Source organism: Psammomys obesus, unplaced genomic scaffold, assembly GCF_907164565.1.
Source record: "Psammomys obesus unplaced genomic scaffold, mPsaObe1.curated_primary_1811, whole genome shotgun sequence".
NCBI classification, from domain to species: Eukaryota; Metazoa; Chordata; class Mammalia; order Rodentia; family Muridae; genus Psammomys; species Psammomys obesus.
This window is the reverse complement of record NW_026585504.1, coordinates 39,658,551-39,683,669: the sequence shown is the minus strand read 5'-3', so window position 1 is coordinate 39,683,669 and position 25,119 is coordinate 39,658,551. Positions and strand designations below refer to the sequence as shown.

Below are 25,119 nucleotides of genomic sequence, written 5' to 3'. Positions count from 1 at the left end.
TCAGGTACTCCTACCCGCTAATCCGGAAGCAGCAGCTTTGAGATTTACATCCTTCACTGATGAGGAGGTAAGGGAAAGCATGTGTCTAAGGCAGAGGATACTTACAGGTGGGGGTTTCTTCCTCATCTCAAAAGTCCGAGTGGCACCAAAACTTAGTGAAGCAATGACAGGGTAGCTCCCCAGAGAGGGCTCATCATCACTGTGCCAGTCCACACTGTCCTTCTCATCCCGGTAAAGATTACAAAGCAGGGAGTTGAAAATGTGGCCAGTGTTCTCCTCAATGCGGCTCTTCAGAGTGGACAGCACAGGATGCCACTGTCAGCAAGCCCAGGAAAACAGAGACAGGCACACCAGACCCAGTGGGCAGCCATGGGAAAACAGAAAGAAAGGCAAAATCAGAATTCTAAGAGCAATGCAATAAACAGAAGGCAAGAGTAGCTTCGTCTCCTCCCTCCGTCTCTATGCTAAAGCAAGTCAACCTCCTCACTTAGGAAAGCACTCAATCCAAAGGCTGGAGCCTGCCTACCATCTCCTGTTTTTCCTGCAGTGCATGTCCTCATAAGGAAGCCAGTGCCAATGTGTTCAGGGTGCCTCTGGGAAGTTAGTGCTGTGCTAGTGGAGCAGTGAAGCCGACACAGTCAGCCAGTCTACTCGCTCAGGCTCACGTGAAGAACAAGAGGACTTTCACCTGTGTGCCTTCCAGTCATCCTAGCCCATTTTATTCTCAACAGAATTGCTTTCTTGAGAAATATTTAATTTTTAGAATGGCTAACTTCCTAAAATCAGAACCCAAAGCTTGGCATGGTGGTGTGTGCCAGTAATTCTAGCACTTGGGAGGCCGAGGCAAGTTTGAGGCCATCCTAGTCTATGCAATGTCAACAAACACGGAGGTTTTCTTTTCTACAGAACAGAACCCAGAGCGCACTCTTAGAGCTGTAAAATTGTGGAATTACTCGTATCGCACAGCACTGCTTGCTGTCCGCCCCCAGTTTAGGGGTGTAGCTGGCACCGTGTAGTATGAACACACAAAGCTATGAACATCAGTTTCAGGCTGTGTGCTGGCTCTCACTAGAGCTGTGTCTTACTGAAAGTCTCAAGAGCCTGATGTATACTTTAGGACAGTGGTTTTCAACTTTACATTATCAAAATTATTGACGTCCTGAAAAACCTTTGTTGAATTTTACTGTTGGTTGGCTAACTATGTAGCCCTGGTTAGCCTGGAACTTGCCAGGTAGATCGTGCTGGCCTTGAACGCACAGAAATTTGCCTGCTTCTTCCTCTCAAGTGCTGAGATTAATGGTCTGCACCACCATGGCCAGCCTGAACCTTTGTTCTTACAGGTTACAGCTATTGAGATTTACCATATTAAAACTAATGCTGAATGGAGTGTGGTGGTTTATGCTATCTTGCCAGGGATGCTGAGGCCAGAGTACAGAAAGTTCAGACCTCCAAGGCTATAGCAAGACACCATGTCAAGATAAACAAATACACCATTGATAATTCATTCAAAAATGCAACAACCACTCTGCGTAACTTTGTAGGAAAAAAGGATTCATTAATACAAAAATGTGATGAGAGTGGTCCCATTTTGCAAACTCTACAATGTCTGCTTTTACAGGAGGCAGCATGATCTCTTGCACAGCCCTGTCTGATGTCAGGTTCTATGACTGCATCCAAAGCTCCAGCCATGCTGATTTCTTGAGTTAGTCCCAATTCAGAATTGGATGCTATCTCAAACTTTTCCTGTTCTTTTCTATTTAAACCCAATGGTTTACATCAAAACTGGAATGGATCTTTACCCTTGTATGGCTTTTGTAAAATCCACCCTTTGTTGAGTTATACACCTCCTAAATAGTCACACATTTCATTATACAGTAACAAAACATTTGTAAATAATGTCACTAATCTCATCAGAGAAGTCTAGTTATGGGAAGAAGCCAGACTTAAAGTGACGGATACTAGTTTACCCAAAGTCTGGTTTTTGCTTGAAAATTCAACGTTTATCATTGACAGCAAACTCTGTTCACTGTTTTCACTGAAGTGAAACTAATTTCATTTATTGATGAGAAAATATTAGATTCTCAGATCTGAACAAGTCTGTTTGCCAGCTGTTATAAGTAAAAGAAATCTTTGGGGGAAAAAACAATGTAGTCAATCACTATCAGTTTTTAGGAAACATGCTTTATTTATTTATTCTTTCAATTTCATCAAATGAACTATTAAGATGTACTACTTGAATGGAGGATTTCATAAAATTAAGGTCACCGTTTCACAAGGCTAATCTTCAATGAAGTTGGGGTTTTTTGTTTGTTTGTTTTTGAGACAGGGTCTCCTCTACATATCCCTGGCTGTCTTCAAACTCATTTGGTAGCCTTGAACTCAGAGATCTGCCTGTTTCTATTGGGATTAAAAGCATTCAATACTTATGCTTGCCTCGGCACTTTTATTTTTAGTTGAAAAAATTTAGATTTTTACTTTATATGTATGTTTTTTCATTTTATGATTACAAGTGCTTTACCTGCATCTATGTATTTATACTACGTATGTGCCTGGTGCTCAAAGGGGCCAGAACAGGGCATCGTACCTCTTAGAACTAGTTACAGACAGTTGTGAGCAGCCATGTGAGTGAACCCGAGTCCTCTACAAAAGCAACAAGTGTTCCTTAACCTTGAGCTATCTTTACAGCTCCCCTATTTTTAAAATTATATTTTGGTAGTGCATGTGCGTACTCACATGTGTGTATGCACAGCACACACGTAGGGATCAGAGGACAATTTGCAGGAGTCTCGCTTTCACTATGTGGGTTCTCGGGATTGAACTCAGGTCACCATGCTTGGGGGCAAGTCCCTTTACCTACTGAGCCATCTCAAAGCCGCTAAACTACACATTTTGCATGTTGTAGGTGGGAGTGCGCAGTGGTGAGGAGCAGGGGATCACTGGCAGTTTGATGTGCTTAGGTGCTTCCCATTCATCCATCTGCAGTTCTGCAGCATCAGAGTGGATGCTACACAGTTGCAAACATACACTCGGCATTTGAAAATATTCAAGTAGTCCCTACAAACGCTTCCTGGACCCACAGGCTGTCCCTCAAGAACTACTGCTTCCGGGAGCTTTGGGACAGCTGTGTTCCACCTGGCAGTGACAGCGTGGGTGCTCAGGAAAGACAGCATGGTACCAAGTCTAGCCCCATTCCTGCCACAGAAGCACCAGAGCAGCACAGCTTTACTGCAGTGTGAAGCCAGAATGGGCCTCTTTGTGGCTATCAGCATCACATGTACTATGCAGAAGGTTAAGAAAAGAAATCAAACAGTGACAACAAATCAACCAAACCAAACAAAAATGTTACTAAGCTGGCCCCCTTCCAAGAGAACAAATTCCAAAGTGAAATCCCAGTCAGGGCATAGGCGAGCTGTGCTTCCTGTCCATCTCCCAGCCGTAATCTACCTTCACGAGAGACAGCAGATGTTAGAATTACATACTTAACAAGAAAACAAAAATGGAAAGAAGATGGCTTTTCTAGAATGGGACTGAAAATCTCATTAGCACTTGCCTGACTCGATTGGGACTCAGCACTGTGACAACATAGAGTTTGCATTATGTTTCTAAGTGGGTATATGTTTTTTCCCTTGGCTATTTTTGGTAGTGAAGTAGAGAAAGGGAGATATGGGGTGGGTAATGGAAGATTAATTTAGACTCCCTAACCAATTCTCTAAATAGAGATCCTTTAGAACCAAATGTCTAAATTAAAATTCAGCGTCATCTTGCTGTTCAGTGAAGGCATTCTATCCTTACAAGACATCAGAGGGAAAGTGTGAGAACATAGGAGTCACAGCACAGACTTTAGTGTTAAGAGTGGCCTTAGAAGTGGTCTGGGTCTACAGGTCCTGATGGTAGAACTTGCAGGGAACTAAGTTTTAACCTATTTTATACATCAGGCCCATTTTCATTCAGTTTGTATAAAGGCAAACAAGCTTCAAAACCTGTAACTAAAGTGGTGTATTGTGCCATTCCTGTAACCCAACCATGGGAGGATAGGGAAGCAGGACTTTGAGTTTGAAGCCATCTTCAGCTATACAGATTTGGAACCAGCCTATCCTATCTAACAAGGCCCTGTCTCCAAATAAATAATACACGTGCACACACACTAAATACATTAGCAATAAACACACAAAATTCCACAATAAGAATTATAATTTGAGAATCTTTTGTGTGTGTGTATGTATTTGCACATGTATATGCTTGGAGACCAGAAAACAATTTGTGTCATCCTGTATGTGTGGTACATTTCAGGTCTTTGTTATTTTTTTGACACAGGATTGCTCACTTGCCTGGAATTCACGAAATAGGCCCAACTAACTGGACAGCAAACACCTCAGACCTGGGATTCCAAGTATATCCCACTAGGCTGCTTCACCCTGTGTGAGGTGCGGTCTCTACTCAGGTCCGCAGGCTTGTGCAGCAAGCACCCACTGGCTGCGCAAGCTCTCCAGCCCTATTTGACACTCTTAATATCCAGCAAGAAGCTTGCTTGAATAAATGTACTAAAAGACTATGGAATATTATACAGGTTTTTCATCGATATAGACTACTTACTGGTACTAAGATTTGTTAATGATATACAGTTAAGAGAAACACAGAGTTAATTTTTAGGAGTTTTATTCATTTTAGGGGGATTTGTTTTGGTTAGTTGGTTGGTTGATGTTTTGTGGTGCTGGGAAACAACCCAGGGCCTGGGCACTCGAGGTAAGCACTGTTCATCGAAGCCACACCCCAAATCACTTCTTTCTAGGGAGGGCCTGACTTTTTTCAAGCCTAAAGCCCTTTTACCTCTTCCTATGTGCTGAGACTACAATTTCAGTAAGACGCAAAAAGGCTTGTCACTGGAAAAAAAAAAAAAATCTTTTGAATTGAAGATTGTTTTGTTTTGTTTTTTAAATGCTTCCAAAGTGAAAGAATATTCAGCAAGGCTATGTGGCTTCTGTATACTATAGAATGTCAGTTTTTAAGCCCAGGAACTGCCTCCAACAGACACAGAGCAATGTCTGCTGAGAAACCTGACTGGTAGCTGGAACAAATGAAAAAGAACCTTCGTACAGCATGCTTAGGCCCCAGCTTCACTGCTGTCCACAGACGAGCAGGTAAGTGGCTGTGACTGAGTAGGGGCAGCTTCCTCAGTGCTTCCAAATCTATTTCAGAACAAAAAGGTCTCCACTTCTGAGGCCACAGCTTCATCCAGTCCTAGGAATAGAGCCCTTCAAAGCAGAGACTCCTCATCAGAGCGACAGCCCACTCTGTCCTGTGTCCATGCTGCCCCTGGGGATTTCAGCACATAGGTTTGTGCTTACATGTTCCTAGGACTTTAAAACATGCCACGTTTCTGTGTACCCAAATGAATAAGCAAAACTTCATTTCTTCCAAGTCTCTTTCAATAAAGCATAACATTTTTGTCAAAGGCAGGAGTCCAAGAACTAAACAGGGAGCTATTTCTTGGACCTTAACTCTAGACTTTGGACAAGCTTATTTATATACTAAAATATCTTTGTCTACTGTCATGGAATTTTTTTTAAGAGATAGGGTTTTACTGTGCTGTTTGGTCTGGCCTTGAACGTATGATCCCCCCCCCCCCCCTTTGCCTTAGCTTCCTGAGTTGTAGCATATACTACTATGCTCAGCTGTCACGGAAATCTTCAAAAACAAGAGAAGTAGTAGAAACAAGCCCAAGTGGCAATCAGTTGGAAGTCTGGAAACTGCACCCACAGAACGAATATAAAGTTAAAACCCAGATTTTTTTTTTTCACTAGTAGCAGAGCTGAAAAACAGAAGGGTGCTTTCCCCTCACTGCCAGCCATAGGGATGTGCTCACGGAGGAGGGCTGAGGAAAAAACAGCTCTTCCCCTGGGACTCTAGACTCCAGTCCCAGTTCACTGTTCCAGTTTCCTTCCCGTCTCTGAGCTTATGTATAAGTCATGGGCACAGAGAGGATGAGAAGCAGGTTTCTGAGCCCAGAGGATTTTCTGCAGTGGGAACTGTCATGTGCCTCTATGAGGAATTACTTCTAGTACTTAGCTCTTAGGCTAGAAACCCACACCAGTGACATTGTTTCAACATACGTGAGGATTTGGTTCCATAGTGATCCTTGAGTATGTGTAAGGAAGCTCTCCATACCATGCTGTAAGTCTTGGTTGCGGATAAGTTATATCTAAGAAAGAAAATACAGGGCTCTTGAGACATTGCTGCCGGTTAAGGTGGGCCTGCTGCTGCCCAATCTGTGCCTTCACTGTTTGAGAAGCATGAGAGACACAAAGGAAGCGCAGGAATGACCCCACTCCCTTCCTCAGACAGGATGTGGGAGGTGGCTAGTAGAACCTGAAGGGCTATACAGGGAAAAAGGCATGCTGGCAGAGACAGCCTGGGCAAAGGCTCTGAAGAAGAAACGTGTAAGATCTGTTTGTTTCAGCCACAGAAAAAAAAGAAAGAAAAAAGCAGAATATAAAGCCTAGACTTCATGAAAAGGAATTTGTGGTACCAATAATCCATTTGAAAACCAGAGAACCGGGTTGGGTCACCTATGTATCCTAGCAACACTATACATGTCCTTTTGATATAAAAAAGTGTTGGCAAATGTCACACAAATTTGCTGTCATTACTACTGTGTGGTAGCTAAACTATTTTAGAGATGTTAGGAGGTTACCATCTCTCCCCAACAGACGCCAATTACAACAACAAGATTAAGTGTAGGCTGGGTACAAGTGGTAGAGCTTGCCAAACCTGCACAAGACCTTGAGTTTGACCCCAGAACTACCAAAAAGTGAGTGGGTGGGGAGCCAATATTCATGAAAGGCCAAACACACTCACACACATGCACACATGCACGCACATGCACCAGACATCATTCTGTTAAGCAGATTTCGTGCATTATTTTAATTTTCTTAATTAACACAAAAATGTTTAAATTTATGTACTATTAGATAAATTTTAAAGATAAGAAAACCTAGAATTACAGTCAGTGAACTATAATTTGTTCACATTTAACAATTTCTTGGAAGGTTGAAGCAAGAAACCAAAAGTCACACTGTGTAAACCCCTAGAGTAGGGAGAAGGCTTCCCTTAAAAGGCTGGCTCCTATTCTGACACCCTCGTTTAAAAAAAAAAAGCCAATTTATATACATTTTGTCTCTTCACTAGCAATTCAAACTCCCTGTCCTACAGAAAGTCTGCCAGAGCACAGGCGCCTCCTAATGGCCAGATGTGGCACCACATGCACTGCTGATGCAGAGAGAACAACTGAAACAAATCAATTCTGATGCACCTTTATAAGCTCTGGAGAGCAGATACTAAAATGGAAGGAAACTGGCTGACTCCAGTGAAAGGAAACAGAACAAAAAAGTCAGTAAGACAGACTTCAGAAAAATGTGTGCTAAATGGATTAGCAAAAAGAAAGCTCTGGAAACGTCTGTGAAGAAGGAACTTGGTACCACCTGAACCAACAGAAGAGGCAGTTAAAGTAAAGGGGAGAAGGATGCCAGCCATAGGCCAGCTATTGAGGCATCCTTGGCTCTCTGAACTCTTGCCTCTTGTCCACTCTCGCTGACTACAGGACCTCTGCAGGTTTTGGCTTGTGCCTGGCACACTCCTCTCTGTCCTTTAAGAAGTCTTGGGTTTTAACTTGTTTGAGACCAGCTGTGTTAAGCAGATGTAAGAAATTAAAAAACATTTGAATGGGACTAGGCCGCAACAACTGTAACCTAGAGGCCTACTTACCCTCTCTGATGCCCATCCTCTGTTTCCAGGGGACATCCTGACAAAGCCGCTCCAATATCCAGTCAGCTTCCTTCAAGTCCACAAAGCCAGGATATAAACACACCCTTAATGCAGAAAGAACTGCCATTAGCTAAACTACACAGAAAAGGAAGGCTAGAGTAACTACTGGTGGATCAGTTGATTAGACCTCCACTCTTCAGAGAAGACAGCTCCACCTCACCACCTCCCTCCAACATGATCTTTATGTAAAATAAACTCCTTTCATGGTACCACTACAGACACAAGGAAGTACAAAGAATCCATGAGACTTAAGAGTTCTGCCACATCCTGCAAAGGAGATGAGAGGCAGAAATCACTAGCATGCCTTGGCTTTGAAATCCTGGGCAGACACTTAATGGCTGTCAGTTTCCCAAAGTAACCCAAAGATGACATCCAGTTCAGAAGGTCACCATGAAGAGCAACTAGTAAAAATGCAGAGGCCAAAAGATAGTCTTATAATTACACCAATTAGAAGACAGAGATTCTCATGGCTTTCAAAACAAACATACCCAAATGAGGTCCCCTTGTCTTTCCAAATATATTTTCTTCCTGACACAGACTGAGCTAAGAAACAAAACAAAACAAAAAAAGCCTGTTTGTATTTCTTTCTAAGAAGAGTTCTGGAGGCACACTCTCTCCTGAGCAGTCTTGACAGCAGCAAGCCCTCAGAAGGTGCATGGGATTTACAAGATCCAGAGGTCAGCTAAAGCTGAGCTAAAAAAAGATGTGGCCAAGAAAACACAGCTCTCTTGCCAACTGTTAGATTTTGCTTTAAAAAGGTGGGTCCTGGTTGGTTGGTTGGTTTGGGTTTGTTTTTGTTTTTGTCAACCTGATATAAGCCAGGGTCATTTGGGAAGGACTCTAACTGAGGAGTTGCTTCCCTCAGACTGGCAAATCTGTGGGGTTTTGTCTTCATTGATGATTGAGGTTGGAGGGCCCTGCTACTGTGGACAACACTATCCCTGGTCAGATGGTCCTGGGGTGTTTAAGAACACAAACAGAGTAAGCTAGGAAGAAACATTTTTCAGTAGCCTCTGATTCCGTTCCTGCCGACTTCCCTCAGTGATGGACTATGACCTGAGAGTTATAAGATGAACCACCCTTTCCTCCAACATTGCTTTTGGTCACAGTCTTTATCACAGCAATAGGAAAAAAAACTAAGACAGAGAGGTTCCAAAAGTGATAAAACAATAACCACAGCAGCCAGTTTTACAGGGTGCTCATATCCAGCAGAAGCTACTGTTAAGCAATTCTGTCATTTCTGTTGTATTTTTAAAAAATATCTCATTGGTTTACAGTGCATTAATATACCTGTGCATTAAGATATTTTCAAATTATGTTTAAAATAGTGACTACACTTAATATATGATATGTATATATCATATATTATATATAATATATATATATTGCAATTCACCTTGATGTGGCAATATAATGCTACATAAAGAACAGACGTAGTTCATGAAGAGCAGCACTAACAAAGAGCCAGCTCTGGCACTAAGTTAGTGTGAATGGTGGGGTGCAGAAAAAGGACTCTCTCTGGGCCTCGCTTCCTCATGAGACACTGCAATCACAGTAGTTATTGTAACTGGGAGATGCTGTGAAAATATTTCGATGCTAGGAATATTTTGTAAAAAAGGAGGCATTACCCAAGTCTTGTTCCTTAATAAGACAGTTTTAAGAGATAGCTCAGATGACAGCAGCAGTCACATTCCAGTGAGGATGCACCTACCTAGACACACCTGTGGGTGATAGGCTGATTTCATACACACCTTCCCTGCTAAAGAGGCAGAGGAAAACCACATGTTAGTGTGAGGCAAAACAGTCCAGCCAATTTCTGCCTTCCCAAGGTCCTGGCTGCCTAGGACAGGTTAACTATAGAGCACACTGGGAGGCATAAGCTCTGCCCCCTTTAACAGACAGACAAGGGCCAATGGTGTTGCATCACTGATGGCACTAGGAACAGAACCCTGATAGGATCCGGCCATGGAGAAAAAAGTGGGAGAAAGCAACCTCTGACTCTATCCCTCTAGGTCTCACCCATAATTTAGGCTAGTACGATCCCAGAGTCTATCACCAAAGGAGAGATTGGAATGATGAGTACACTCCAGGTGGCAAGAGCATCTCAGAACCTTGAGCTTCTGTTACTTTCAAAGATACACATCTAGTGAATTCTTCCTCTGAGCACAGAGCCTTCAGTGTCCCCATAAATGCACTAATGGTTCCTGAGACCTAGACCCTGTTTTGACAATTCCCAGAGTCACTGTCCTCAGCATCAACTGTTTGCTTGGACTAAACACAGCTCCACAAGTGTTTCTAGCCCATGTTTTTGTATGCTTGAATACTTCCCTACCATTCAGGAGCCCCTATCCAACTCACCTGATAGTACAGGCCCAGTGAAAACTTCTGACTCACCTACAAAAATCTCACTTAGTTCCACCTCCAAATTTCCCCTGACCATTAATCTGTGCCAGTAACTGCAGTGAGAATTTTGGTTTCTTAAAAAACATAGTTATGTTATGTGAATGTTTTTGTTTTAATCCCAGGTGTAAGATATGGGGCTTCTTCTGATTGTCCACAGCTGCTAACAATGCTAAGTCTACCGCTCTAGGAGGGGCGTGATTTTTGCCCATTGCAGAGAGTTCATGTTTGGAATTCTGAGGACTCTTGAAAGGGTATAATTCGAGAGTCTTGAAAGCACCTGTGGTGCCTGCTGTTCCCCTTAATGCTGCTGGTTCCTGCTCCCCCTCATCCTGCCTCTCCTGTTCTTCCTTCTTTTCCTCCTGCTCCTCCTCCTACTACTGCTTTTTCTGGATTGCTGGTTGCTGGCAGGCATTCTGACAACAAAACTTAGACTTGCCCAAGGAATTTGACGACCCTAATCAATAGGTCTATGGCCCCTTTCTCCTGTAACCTTCTTTCTTGACTACCTAGTGTTGGGGAGGTTGGAAGGGTTTGAGGTGGAAACACGTGGTTTCAGAATAGGGACCCAATAAATGCCCCCCCAACCCAGTTACAAATAACATCATCCATCCCTAGTCGGTGGGTCCCTTAAGATGCAAGGAGTGGTTTATTCACAGGGCCTGCACACAGTGGTTGGGTGATTAAAGTTCATGGAATTTAATCCAATGTGGAAAGATAGAAAACTTGCAGATATGCAGGTGTAAGTTCATGGCAGAAAAGCAACAGAGAAGACAGGTCATTTACTACTTTACAGGATTTCATATCCCCTCTTTTGGGAGTTTTAGTCAGTGCTTCACCACCTCCTAGGCAGCTGAATGAGCACAGCCAGCATATATTTCACTACGACCACATTTCCACAGAAGTCATCTTTGTAAGTCCTGAGGTATGAATACTGTGCTTTAATGACATATACTACTCTGTATCTAAAAACTGTCTCACTTAAACATGGAATACATTTCTGGGAACTGGCAAACAAAGCTTGGGAGAGTTAACTTTAGATTCAGCAAGGCTGTACAATCGGTGGATGCTGTGACTTTTCTTGACTTGCAAACTTACTATTGTAGCCCCTCCCACTTAAGCCTGACTGTAACAGTTTTGTGGTCTTGTTCATTCTATCAGTGATGGAGGCAATACTGCACAGCTACTATTCAAACAGTCAAAGACTCATAAACCTAGACTGCGATCAAGTGATTAGAATACCAATCTTTAATATACAGTCAAGGAAATCAAACTCTAGGGAGATGAAAAGAGTTTAGGATTGATTACATAGCTAACTAGTAACAAAGAAAAGACTAGATGTTTTTGAGATTTGATGACATTTGTGTTAGCTTCAATTCTAGTACAAGCCAATCTTCAGGCATCTAAATAGCATAATAGACAGCTCATGGGCAAGAACATCCACCTGATGCTGTTAGCATAAATCGATAGTTCATAGTGATAAATTATTTACATCAGGTGGAAAGTAAGCAGCAGGGAAACGAAGCCAAAGTATCTCTCACCAGCTTTGGAGAACATTTCAGACACAGATCAATATGAAAGGAACATTTAGCACTGCTTAAGTTGCTCAGGAACAAGCCTGCGGTTTTAATGAGTGGGCCGGAGGGTCTCCTAGGTTACAGCAGCTCCTATAAGGACTGCTAGTGAGATGGTGCTTACCCACTTCTCAGCAAGCCAAGCTCCAATGACGCAGAAAGAGAGCTTTTCTGTTTTCAGCTTACTTGTACACACAGCACTAAAACAGGCCAGGAGATCTACCCCAGAGGCAAACTTTAATGTGCAGAGATCTTGCTGTGTTTTCTGTACTGTCAGTAACCCTAAAAAGTCTCCTCAAAAGATCAGGTTCAAAGACTGAGATAGAGCTGTTTCTACCAGCTAGGAATTTAGAGTTATCGCGCCATTCTCTTTTAATGGAAAATCATGGAGAGGACAATCCTGGTCATCCACTTCACTGTGGACAATGCTTACTTACTCAATCACTCTGGGTTCTGGTGCTGTACGTACAACCTGCAAGGAAACAACAAATAGATCTGAATTCAGAATGGCCAGGGGTCAAGAAGACCCTGTACCTCTCATTTCCAGCCAAAATAAACTAGGTTTACAGCTATCCTCTTTTCTTTTTTTTTTTTTTTTTTTTTTAATTTCATGCACATTGGTCTTTTGCCTACATCTATGTCTATGTGAGGGTACTGTATCCTCTGGAGCTGTTTGTAGAGGTGTGAGGTGCCATACGGATGCTGGGAATTGAACCTGGGTTCTCTAGAAGAGCAGCCAGTGTTCTTGACCATCTCTCCAGCCCAGTTATCCTTTTTTTCATCCCCATCTCCATTATCCCAGCAGAGCTTTGTCTCTGCAATTCCCAGAACTCTGTCACACTGGCCAGCTGACAGAAAAAGTGATACAGTAATCAGCTTTCTAGTCGGCCAACTCTGCAAAAACCTTTTATTAATAAGGGAGATTTTTTTTTAAAGTAGAAGATATTCTAAGATAGATTTGGATATTTATATGCTCATTACTATATCAAATTGCCTGATTTTTAAGCTCTTTTTCATATTATTTTTTTAAGGGAGGGGGCTGAGAAGATGGCTTAGTTGATAAAGCATTTGCTACAAAAGTTTGAGAGACTAAATTCAAATCCTCAACACCCACATAAATGCTGAGTGGGCTAGGAGGCTTATCTGCAATTGTGGGGCTCAGGACTTGGAGATAGGAAATTCCCAGGACAAACTGGTTGGATAGACTAGCTAAACTGAAAGTTCTAGATTCAACTGGGAGACCCTGACTCAATATAAGGTCGGGATCAACTGAGGAAAGATACCTGATGTCACACTCTGACTTTTGCGCGCGCACACACACACACACACACACACACACACACACACCCATGTGCACCCATACATGTGAACATGCATTTGCATAGCACATACATGAAAAAAAAAAGAAAACTGGGAGTCAAGCTTAAGGCAGAGCACATACTTAGCATACACAAGACCCTGGGCTTGACCCCAAGCCTGCAACACCCTGTACCCCCAAAATCGAATCCTCTATGCTTTTTATATCCTTCCTGGGAGTGGCTAAAAATCAGGCATTTTGCTACAGTGGATTTTTGCAATAGCTCTGGAGAGAACATGATTATTGAACTGTTAGACTTTAGCTAGCCCATGCAAGTCCTAGTCACAGAATAGCTGGTGGTCAAGGTAGAGCTTCCCTGCCAAAATAAAAGGTGGAGGAAGAAATGGCCATATAATAAATGGGGCAGAATACAAAGAATCTTCAGGCATATAAGAAAACTAAAATGTTCCATATTTCATTATTACTAGAATCCTTTTGTTCTGCTACTCATAAGTAAATTTATTCAGCAACTATTGGAGCACCTGCTACAGAAACAGCTTTTATAAGCATGCCTCTGTTACTAGCAAAGGAGAAACAACAATTTACCAGCTGAGGTTCTCTGAACACAAATTCTCTGTCAGACAGCTGCTGCTCCTTTCTCTTCCAAGTCTGCCCCAGTGTTTGGGAAAAATGGCTCCTGGCAGTAGTAGCTGAAATAGGAGAGAACAGTCTCAGTAAGAACCCATAGAGCCTCCTTGAAGATGACTTATGACCTCTAAATGTAACCAATAAAGACAACAAACAGCCTCAGCACAGTACTGAGGTAGTGACTAAACAGGAGAAACTGAGTTTATACCCTTAGCCCACCATCCACAAGACCAGACAAAATGCCAGCCACGTTTAGAGAAAAACTGTTAAGAATTCAAATGGGAGAATAGAAACAAAAGATGATGGCGCATGCACACGCACGCACACACACACACACACAGTCCCTGCAGGTTCTTGCCTGGCTGAGCAGCAGCCTGGCTCTTGGGAGGAGCAGCCCAGGCCCCCTGCACTCGGGCTCGCCGTCTTTTGTCTTCCATGATGAACAAAAAGCGTTCTGTTCTGAGATTTCAGAAGATTTCATTCCCAAGTCAAATCATGAGATGGTTACCTGTTTTTTAAAAGAAACAAGGGCTTTAGTAAAGGCTGCGAGAGCCTGGCCTATTAAAAGGTTATTATAGCCCTTTCGGTCAGAAGAGATGGCTCCACAGCAAGCAGAGCTTCTACAGAAAGTCACCTGTCCTTATGACATCTCTTCTGAGGGCTGACCTCACTTGAACTGCTGGCTATACCAGCACTTTGACAATAGGCAGCCATCACAAAACTCATACTAGTCTTAAGAGCAGAACATGTGCAGCTGTAACATTCCCATTGTCCTCAACATGAATATTGAAAAATAGGCCAAGATCCAGTTTCCTAGTGCACTGCTACTGACCACTGGATTTATCAAACTTCCTAGAAGCTTTAGATCGCCCATGACAGAGAAACCTGAAGGATTTCGGCCACGTGAGGTAAGAGAAGCACACAGATACTCAAGAAAGCTGAATGACTAAGAGTAGAATAGAGTTGCTGTGACTACGGAAAGGGGCTAGATGGGGAAAAGGACACTGAGGACCCAAAACACAAAGTTCCACTTGGACAATAAAAAGCTTTACTGGTCCACTGCACAGAACAATGACCATAAATACCAAATCACTGGATATTTCAAAGTTACTAAGGGTAGACTTTAAATATTTCCATCACAGAAGAGTATGTGAGGTAACAGATGTATTAATTTGATGCACTCGTCGTCCTATATCATAAGCATATATCAAAAGGTCACAGTATCCCATAAATATGTATAATTTGTCAAGTTTATAATTAAGCTTAAAATGAAAATCTAAAACATCTATGCACCACCTTCAAAACTATGATTTATGAAAGATTCCATTTCTATATTTATAAGAAGCAGTGAAGGGTAAGATATGCTAACCGGGACCAAAAGGTTTAGTGACTTACAAAGTCACTCAGGAAATCAACATTGACTGAAAGTTCAACTTTTACCAAGTTCCAGCCTTGAGCTAATCAACCCCCTACATTTTTGCCTGTAAGTTTTACCCTGTAGCAAATACAGAATCCAGGAGGATCGGGCCACAAGTTCTGAATCCACAAGTCACTTCTTTATGGGTCTAGGAAGGCTTCAAGTTCACAAAGATAGCCCACTTCTATGACTGTTCAGCCCACAGATCCCCAGGCCCCATCTCCTAGACCTTCTGATCCAATAGAGCAGATCTGGGCTCAGGCCTCTATGTTCAAATTTCCTTAGGTGTTAGGAATTATGGTTTACCAGCACACAGCAGTAACCTCGGCATTCAGGAGGCCTGAGGTAAATATTGAGAGCCCATCTCATCAACAACAATCCATCATGTGCTTATCATTTATCAGGTAGGGACATGCCCCCAAAGAGTGAATGACACAATCAAATCCAGCCTCATGAGATGTGTCAAGGAAACCCCCGTGTGTCATCTTCCCTGAGGTCTGAAGGGCATAAGACGAGGACTAGCAGTAGTCCTTGAAGGCCTCAGATCTGCTCATCTGGACGCTCCATTCACGTGGGAGCGATGTCACTTGTCTAAGGCAACTGATGAAAATAAAAGTTCCAGAGTGCCTTCTCAGAGTTACTCAGTTTGTGGAGTCCCAGAATTCTAACCAAGGTCCCTGCCTCACTGAGACTCGAAGCTTGAAAACCTTAAAAAGAACACGGGCTCTGGAGGTAGAGGGAACTTGCTTTGAATGCAGAGCTGTCCTGACCCACCGGTAAACTCTGGCAGCTGACATCACCGTCTGAGCAGCACTCTCTCTCACAAGCACAGGCTCAGTACTGCCCTCAAGGTTGAGGTCAAGTGAAATGGGCACCAGCCTGCTGATGAGTAGAGCTGGGTTGCTTTCCCTAATTTAGATCGATTCCTTTCCAGTCGGTGTCCTAGGAACCGGCCGGGGAGGGTCTTCACACGCCCGGCCCGGCCCTCGGTCGCAAGCCAGGAGTTGGGCGCACCGGACCAACCTGGCTGGGGTGAGGAAAGTTCCCGACGCTCCCGTTCAGCTGTCCGGGCACCGGGGGACCTTCAGAGCGAAGCACCTACTCCTGCAACGCCCAACCACAAGCCTCCGTCTCATGTACTTCCTGTTATGTCACTCACTGCCACCACTTCCTGTACGTAGCTAGGAGTCCGGGTCGCCCCACATCCCTGGCGCCTAGAGGGCCGGGTCGAGATGCTGAAGGGAACCGGGTTGGAACTGGAGTCAGGGGTCGGGGTCTGATGCAGCCCTGGTAAGACGATGGTGGAAATGATATGAGCCTCCTAGGCCTAGATTCCCAGGAGTAAGCTGTCACCTTCAGTTTGTTATAGAAAGGGCAACCTCAGTCTCCTGGAACTTGCTGTACTAACTGGGAGTTGGGAGAACTTGGATCATGGTGTGTTCAGCCATAGAATTGGTTTGTTACTGTGAAAACCTTGAAGAGCCTAAGGTGTGCCTTGTTCCCACTGTAGCCTGCGCATCTTTTCTTCATAGCATTTAAGGCAGAATATGAGACCATGTCTGGGCTCCTCAATGCTAAGTAAACTTGAATTCACAGATCTGTCTAAATTTCATCCCAGTGCCACCATTTATGGCATTTAAAAAGCACAATTTTTAAATGGTCATTGCTCCTATTAGTGAGATTAAATGAGATCACAATTAAATGAATCACAATAAAATTATGAATTCAATAATTTAAGATAGATAGCCAAACTTTTTTCAGAGTGCAGGGAATCTTATGAAAGGAGGAGATAGAAAGAAGAAGGAGCTCCTGTTCCTGGGGAGAACAGTCTAACTGTAAACAGTCTAATTGTTCCTGGGGGGAACAGGAGCTCCTGGGCACAGATGTCTTTTCTGAGACTGATACTCCAAACAAGGACCATGCATGAAGATAACTTAGAACCCATGCACAGAAGTAGCCCATGGCAGTTCAGTGTCCAAGAGGATTTCCTAATAATAGGAATAGGGACTGTCTCTGACATGAACTCATGGGCTGGCTCTCTGATCACCTCCCCCTGAGGAGGGAGCAGCCTTACCAGTCCACAGAGGAAGACAAAGAAGCCAGTCCTGTTGAGACCTGATAGACTAGGGTCAGATGGAAGGGGAGGAGGACCTCCACTATCATGGAACTGGAGGAGGGGCATAGGAGAAGAGGGAGGGAGGGTGGGATTGGGAGGGGATGGGGCTACAGCTGGGATACAAAGTGAATAAACTGTAATTAATAAAAATAAAATTAAAAATAAAAAAAGATAGCTCAAAGTGTCTTCTCACCCATCCAACCTTTTGACAAGCATCTTTAAAGAGTTCAGGTTAAGCCATGCTTACAATGCAACAGTCTAACTGTAAAACTGGGTCATCTATTTTCTGTAAGTTTTTTTCTAAAACTTACCAAACTATGATCTTTGTGGAAATCTTTCAAATAAGCCTAATACTGTCAGAATATCAATAAAAGCCCTTTAAGAAAATTTCCCTTCTGGTCATAGAATCTCTGTCATGGGTGAAGATCTAGCATTGCTCTTGCTCTGAGTCAGTCCCCTAGCCAAAGGACTACCCTTAGGAAGGTAGGCTTACCTTAAGCAACATTAAAGTGCTAAGACTAATTAGTCCTTTAATGAGATACTGTACTTTCCTTCTCTGAATTTCCACCCTCCAGCACAGTCTCTTACAGAGCATGTTCATGCTGGTTCCTAAGATTCCTGCTTTTCTTAATTATCCAGAAAACAAAGCAAAACAAACAAACAAAAAACCAGTAGCTTTTCTAGTTATCTCTGCTCTAAGCATGTTTCCCTTAACACTTCAGGCTTCCCCCAACGTTCTATGTTTCTTTATTCTTCCTAATGCTTCTCTCTCTTCCATGTGGTTGCTTGTCCACCCTGTCTGACCTCCATGCCCACTTAAACAGAATGGCTTTTCCTCTCTTCTACTCCATTATTTTTCTGGGAAGCTGCCTACAGCTTACCTACCCTCAGATGTTTGGTGTGTTTTTCTTTTAAACTAATAAAATTGTCCTTGTCCTTCCATCTGAGGCCATTCTTAAAATCTTTTCTTGATGAGACTAAGAACTCCAGAAGGCAACCCCAATTCAGCTGTAGAAATCTCAGTGCTCCCAAGCAATGTACCAATATTACTGCCACTGTCAAGTCTAATTTTCATAGCATCTCTTTTTTGTTATACTTTGTGACATTGAAAGAAAAATTACTTATTCCAGAACTGAAAGGATAGACAGCTGAACTGTAATTTTTACTTGTTTTCTTCATTACCTAGTAATCTTTCGATGTCTGCTTTGTGCTCAGGAACATTAGATACATCTCCTAAAGGGTATTATTTCTTTCGTTTTGATGATCGTAGCTTGGAACAGCAATGGAGACGCCTGGAATGAAGTGTTCCTGAAAGTAGTGATTAACATTTAGTCAGCCTTCAACAGAATGCTTCAAAAGCCAGTCTATGACCCACTGGAATCCAAGATCACAGCACTGTTTCTTCTTTTTTATAATATTTTTATTATTTAAAACAAATTTTTTAATTTTAAATATATTTTGATCATATTATTCCCCTCTCCCAAATCCTTCCACATTCCTTCCTCATCTCTACCCACCCAACTTAAAGTTCTCTCTTAAAAACCAAAAGCCCATTACAAACCCTCCCCCACAAAACCCAAAACCAAGAAAACAAAGGAAAACAACATACACACACCAAAAAGACAAACAAACAAAAGCCACCACCCAACTGCAACCAAAGAAAAGCCACCACCACCACCACCACCAAAAATCTGTGGGGTCCATTGTATGTTCCTTGACTCTTCCTGAACACATAGCCTGCCCTGGAGTGGTTGACATACCCAGTGTCACTCCATTGCACAAAATTGACTTTCCCACTCCAGCAGGTAGAAACGGCAGTTCAGTTGTTAATCTTCACCCTCGTGGCTAGGTTTTCATTCATTCATTTTAAAAACGTAGACATGTATGTATATATCAAAATAAAATATAATAAAACCCAAACTATCACATTAAAGTTGGACAAGAAAAATGAACAGAAGGAAAAGAGCCTAAGAGAAGGCACGAGAATCAGAGCCCCACTCATTCACAGACTCAAGAATCCCATAATAACACTAAACTGGAAGCCATCATATATTTGCAGAGGATCTGGTGGAGACCTATGCAGACCTTGTACATGCTGCTTCAGTCTCTGTACTTTGAGCTTTGCTTTGTTGACTTAGAGGACCTTGTTTTCTTAGTGTCTTCTTTCCCTTCTGGCTCTTAGCCTCTTTCCACCTTCCCTTCCACAGAAGAGGGTTCCCTGTGGGGAGAGATTTGATGGAGATATCCTATTTAGGGCTGAGTGTTCGAAAGTACCTCACTCTCTTCACAATGTCTGTCTGTAGGTCTCTGTATTTTTCCCATCTGCTGTAGAATGAAGCTTCTCTGATGATGGCTGAACAAGGGCGCTGATCTATGAGCATAGCAGAATATCATTAGGAGTCATTATATCACTATATTCATTTTCATTTTTTAGGCCATTATTATTTGGTTTTACCCTACATCCCTGTGCTATCTAGTCTTAGGTTCTTGGTCACCCAGGCAGTGTCAGGTATGGAGAGAGGGCCTTAAGTCAAATCAGTTATTGGCAGCTTACCCCCATAAAGTTTGTGCTACAATTGCCATAGTGTTTCTTGTAGGAAGTACACTATTTTAGAAAAGGGGTTGGTGTCTTGGTGTTTATGTTTCTCCTTTGATACCCTGCAGAGTACTTTTCTGTACCAAAGCGGTGAAGGCTTTATGTAGGTACCAGCTTGACATCTCCATGTTCATTGAAATGTGTAGGCGTTGTCTTTAAGCAATGAGGTCTGGCTGTCAGTTTGTGGAGAACAACCTATAATCTTGGCAACAGCCTGCATCATTTGGGATTCCTAGGGGTTCCTGTTGGCCAACAACTCAATTAGATGTAACCCATTCTTAGTAGTAGACATTTCATTTGGTGACAAGAGATGGCCTGTTAGGACTCTTTCTCCCACATTATTTGGAGATTTCATTTAGATCACCTTCATGTATGTATAAAATCTGGGGAGTTTTTAAAATTGTATTAGGTTTCCATACTACCCCTCGAATGCTCCATAATTTTTCCACTGTCTCTTTTGAGTATTTCCTCCCACAATCATCTCTCCCCCAACTTGATGCTCACATTCCAGGCCCCCATCCATAACTACCTATTCTATTTTGCTTTTATAAGGAGAGCTATCTTTTTCCACTAGTGCCTTATTTTATACCTACCCTCCGTGGTTCTATGGATTGTACCTTGTTTATTATTGACCTAACAGCTAATATCCAAATATAAGTGAATACATATTTGTCTTTCTGTGTCTAGGATACTTCACTCAGGATGATCTTTTTCTAGTTCCATCCATTTGCCTACAAATTTCATGATGTCATTCTTTTATACATCTGAGTAATACTCCATTGTGCAAATGTACCATATTTTTTATCCATTGTTCTGTTAAGGGACATCTAGCTTGTTTCCAGTTTCTGGCTATTATGAATACAGAAAAAATGAACATGATTGAGCAAGTGTCTTTGTGGTGGGATGAAGTGTCCTTTGCGTACATGCACAAGAGCGGTATAGCTGAGTCTTGAGATAGATGGATTCCATCTTCCTGAGAAGCTGCCACACTGATTTCCATAGTGGCTGTATCAGTTTGCACTCCCACCAGCAATATATGAGTGTTCCTTTTACTCAATAACCTTGCCAGCACGAGCTGTCGCTTGATTTGTTGATCTTAGCCATTCTGACAGGTGTAAGATGAAATCTCAAAGTAGTTTGATTTGCATTTCCCTGATAAGGATGTTGAACATTTCTTTAAGTGCTTTTCAGCCAACTGACTTTCCTCTATTGAGAATTTGAGAATTCTGTTTAGATCTGTACCCTAATTTTAAATTGTTTTACTTGTTTTCTTGATATCTAGTTTCTTGAGTTCTTTATACATACATACATACATACATACATATATATATATATATATAATATTAGCCCATTATTAAATATAGACTTGGCAAAAATCTTTTCCCATTCTGTAGTTTGCTGCTTTGTCTGAATGACAGTGTCCTTTGACATTCAGGGAGTTCTCAGTTTTATGAGTTCCCATTTATTAACTGTCGATCTTAGTGCCTGTGCTAATGGTGTTCTGTCCATAATGTCTTTTCCTGGGCCAATGAGTTCAAGAATATTCTCCACTTTCTCTCCCACCAGGTTTAGTGTTTTTAGTTTTATGTTGATGTACTTGATCCATTTGCAGTTGGGTTTTGTGCATGGTGATAAGTATGGATCTATTTAGATTCTTCTACATGCACGCATCAAGTTTGACAGGCACCATTGTTGAAGACACTATTTTTTCAACTGTGTGTTTCTGGCATATTTATTTTAAAAAAATCAGCTGTCCATGGGTTTGTGGACTTATGCCTAGGCCTTCAATTTGATTCCATTGTTCATATGTCTGTTTTCATGCCAGCACCATGCTGTTTTCATTACTAGGGCTTTTAGTGCAACTTGAGATCGAGCAGTTGTGTTATAATTCAGGATTGTTTTTAGCTATCCTGGGTTTTGTGTGTTTCCATATGAAGCTGAAAATTGTCACGTCAAGACCTGTGAGGATCACATTAGTATTTTGATGGGGATTGTCTTTATTCTGTTGAGGTCCTTCCCTTGTAGCCCTAATCTCTCAAGGACTTTTATCATGAAGGAGTGCTGGATTTTGTCAAATTCCCTTTCCGCATCTAATAAGATGATCATGTGGTTTTTGTCTTTTGCTTTGCTTATATGGTGGATTATATTTATCAGTTTATGTATGTTGAACCATCCCTGAATTTCTGGGATGAAGCTTCCTTGATAATGGTGGATGATCTCAATGTATTCTTGGATTCTGTTTGCAAGTATTTTTGCATCTCTGTTCATAATGGAAATTGGTCCGTAATTCTCTTTGTTTGTTTAGTCTTTATGCTGCTGGGTTATCAGGGTAACTGTGGCCTCATAAAATAAACTGGGAAAAGTCCTTTCTGTTTCTGTTTTGTGGAACAATTTGAGGAGTGCTAGCATTAGCTCTTCACTGAAAGTCTAGTAAAAATTTGTGCTAAATCTAGCTCGGAGCTTTTTTTTTTTCTTTCTTTTTTTTAATTGGGAGACTTTCAATGACTGCTTCTATATTTTATTGGAAGTTGTATGTTTGTCTAAATTATTTATCTGATCTTGGTTTAACTTTGATAAGTGTTGTGTATCAAGAAAATGAACCATTTCTTTAAGATTTTCCATTTGGTGGAGAGCAGGTCTTCTTTCTCTGCCTTTAGTTAATTTGGAGAAGGATCTGTTGATCTTACTTTCTCAAAGAACCAATTCTTTGTTTCATTGATTTTTAAACTTTTGTTGTTGTTTCTATATAATTTACTTCAGCACTGAGTTTGAATATTTCTTGATGTCTACTCCTTTTGGGTGTGCTTTCATTTTGTTCTAGAGCTTTCAGCTGTGCTTTTAAGTTGCTAGTATGAGATCTTGCCAATTATTTTATGTAGGCCTTTAGTGCTATGAAGTTGAGTATTAGATTAGCTTTCATTGTGTCCCATAAGTTTGGGTATGTTGTGTATTCATTTTCATCCAATTCTAGAAATCTTTATTTTTTTTTCTTGACTCTTTATTCAGTAGAGAGTTCTTCAGTTTCCATGAGTTTCTAACCTTTTTGTTGTTTCTGTTGTTGATATCCAGCTTTAATCCGTGGTGGTCAGATGGGATGCAAGGTGTTATTTTGATTTTGTTGTATCTGTTGAGACTTGCTTTATGTCCAAGTAAGTGGTCAGTTTTAGAGACAGTTTCATGATTTGCTGAGAAGAAGATATATTCTTTTTATATTTGGATGGAATGTTCCATAAATATCTGTTAGGTACATTTGGTTTATAACTTTAGTTAGCTCCACATTTCTCCACATTTAGGTTTTATCTTGAAGACCTGTTTATTGGCAAGAGTGGGGTATTGAAGTCTCCCACTATCAGTGTCTGAGGGTCAAATATGTGATTTAATCTGTAGTAGCGTTTCTTTCACAAACTTGGGTGCCCTTGTGTTTGAAGCATAGATGTTAAGAACTGAAATGTCCTCTTGATGGATTTTCCCTCTGATGAGTATGCAGTAGCCTTCCCTAGCCCTTCTGTGGCTCTTGTTTGAGTTCCTAAATTTTTCATTTTATATTTCTCTGATTACTAATTTCCAGATTTCCTCCAGTTTTTTTTTTTATTCTATTTCCACGTTAGGTCTTGAATGGTTTTATTCATTTCCTTCTACTGTTTGCTTTTGTTTCCATAAATTTATTTAAGGGATTTCTTCATTTCCTCTTTAAGGACATCTATTATATGCATAAAGGCTGTTTTAAGGTCTTTTATTAGTGCTTCAACTATGGTGGAATAATCAGGGCTTCCTGCGGTAAGGTTTGCTGGGCTCTAGCGATGACATATTGTCCTGTTTGTTATTTACACTGGTGTCTGGACATCTGGGATTGGGAAGGCTAATTTTAGGTGGAATTATCTTTGTTAGGTAGGTGTTTTGTCTTTGGTTTCTGTTTCCTCTCTGGTTCTTAAGAGGGTGTGGTGACTGTGTTACCTGTAGGAAAATCTTCTAAATGTGGTTCTGGATATTGGGACCTGAAACTTAGGAGTGAGGACGGGCGGGCTGGGATGGTGGAGAAGCTTCATGAGAGGGAGGGAAGAAGGGTGTTCCATCAGGATCTGCTTAGTCTCTGTCACCTTTCCTGACAGGTAAAACAAAATTAGCCCTATTAGAAATGAGGAATTTCTAGCAATGAGGGCAGAAAGTGAGAGGAGGTCATAGCAGAAGGTCTGCTACAGAGCTGGGGATGAGACTGGGATTCTTGGACTTGGAGGAATGAAGGGAGAGGTGAGGAGCTGCAGTTAGCCTTTCTTCCCTGGTCAGAGTGGCCTGTGTGTTCCCAGGGACTGCCTGCAGGAGTTGGGAGCTGGGCATTTTTAAAAACAGAATCACGGGGCTAGAGAGATGGCTCAGAGGTTAAGAGCAATGTCTGTACATCCAAAGGTCCTGAGTTCAAAGGTCCTGAGCAAAACCATCTATAATGAGATCTGGTGCCCTCTTGTGGCGTGCGGGCAGAATACTGTATAAATAATAAATAAATAAAACATTAAAAAAGAAAAAAAAAAACAGAATCACATCATCGATATGATGGCACATTCCTTCAGTCACAACATTTGGGAGGTAGAGGTTATGGAGCCAGCCTTGACTACATAGAAGTTCGAGGCCGGCCTGGGCTACCTGAAGGTCTCCCTCAAAACAAACCCCAAACAAAGAAACAAAACGAAATGATTGCTTAAATTGTTATCACTGCCCAAAGTATGAAAGTATGAAAATATCTGGGACACTATCAATTCTAGTTTCCTAAAACTAGGGTTTTTCATACTTATAGAACCTAATATATGGAAGGATATGGTATTCTTCATGGCCTAAGCATTCTCATTTGGATTTTGTTTTCCGCATTTCTATTTGGGCTATTTGTGTTTCATCTGAGAAGGAAGGCGATAGAGGCTATGGGAGAGGAAATAAAGATGAGACTCATTGCCAGCTAAAACACCAACTCCTAGCTTAAAATTCCACCCTTTATTTCCTACCTCAGATTACCAGAATATTTCTCTGTTGTCCTCTTGTCCAACAGGCAGAGTATTGTAGGGACATTAAAGGCGGATGGCCTGGGCCATTGTTCTTTGTCCCAGTGTGAATCAGCTAGTTGCTTCCGTGCACACTAGCCAGCAGTGTCTGACCAATTATGAAATTAGTTGAAACAAACAATTTCTAGGACCAGCAGCCAAATGCCTGGCCTCAGTTGTCACAGCAAACAGATGTGGTCTGTCACATAGTTTCTAGAGTTAA

General features: G+C 41.8%; 1 protein-coding gene across 3 annotated transcripts in view; it reads right to left on the bottom strand.

The window, feature by feature from the left end:
- Nucleotides 1-16,266, bottom strand: part of Alkbh3 (alkB homolog 3, alpha-ketoglutarate dependent dioxygenase) — a 34,905-nt gene extending 18,639 nt beyond the window's left edge. For 2 of the 3 annotated variants that reach the window (XR_008719329.1, XM_055599992.1), the window contains exons 1-8: nt 16,181-16,266; nt 14,099-14,248; nt 13,699-13,802; nt 12,233-12,267; nt 9,533-9,580; nt 7,762-7,865; nt 6,111-6,199; nt 106-315 (exon numbers count right to left, since the gene is read on the bottom strand). Coding sequence is in view for 2 of the 3 variants with exons in the window: in XM_055599992.1 (XP_055455967.1) it covers nt 106-315; nt 6,111-6,199; nt 7,762-7,865; nt 9,533-9,580; nt 12,233-12,267; nt 13,699-13,802; nt 14,099-14,177 (669 nt within the window). In the remaining variant the exon portion in view is untranslated. The other variant, XM_055600001.1, reaches the window with a different exon arrangement.
- Between the last annotated feature and the right edge of the window lie 8,853 nt (nt 16,267-25,119).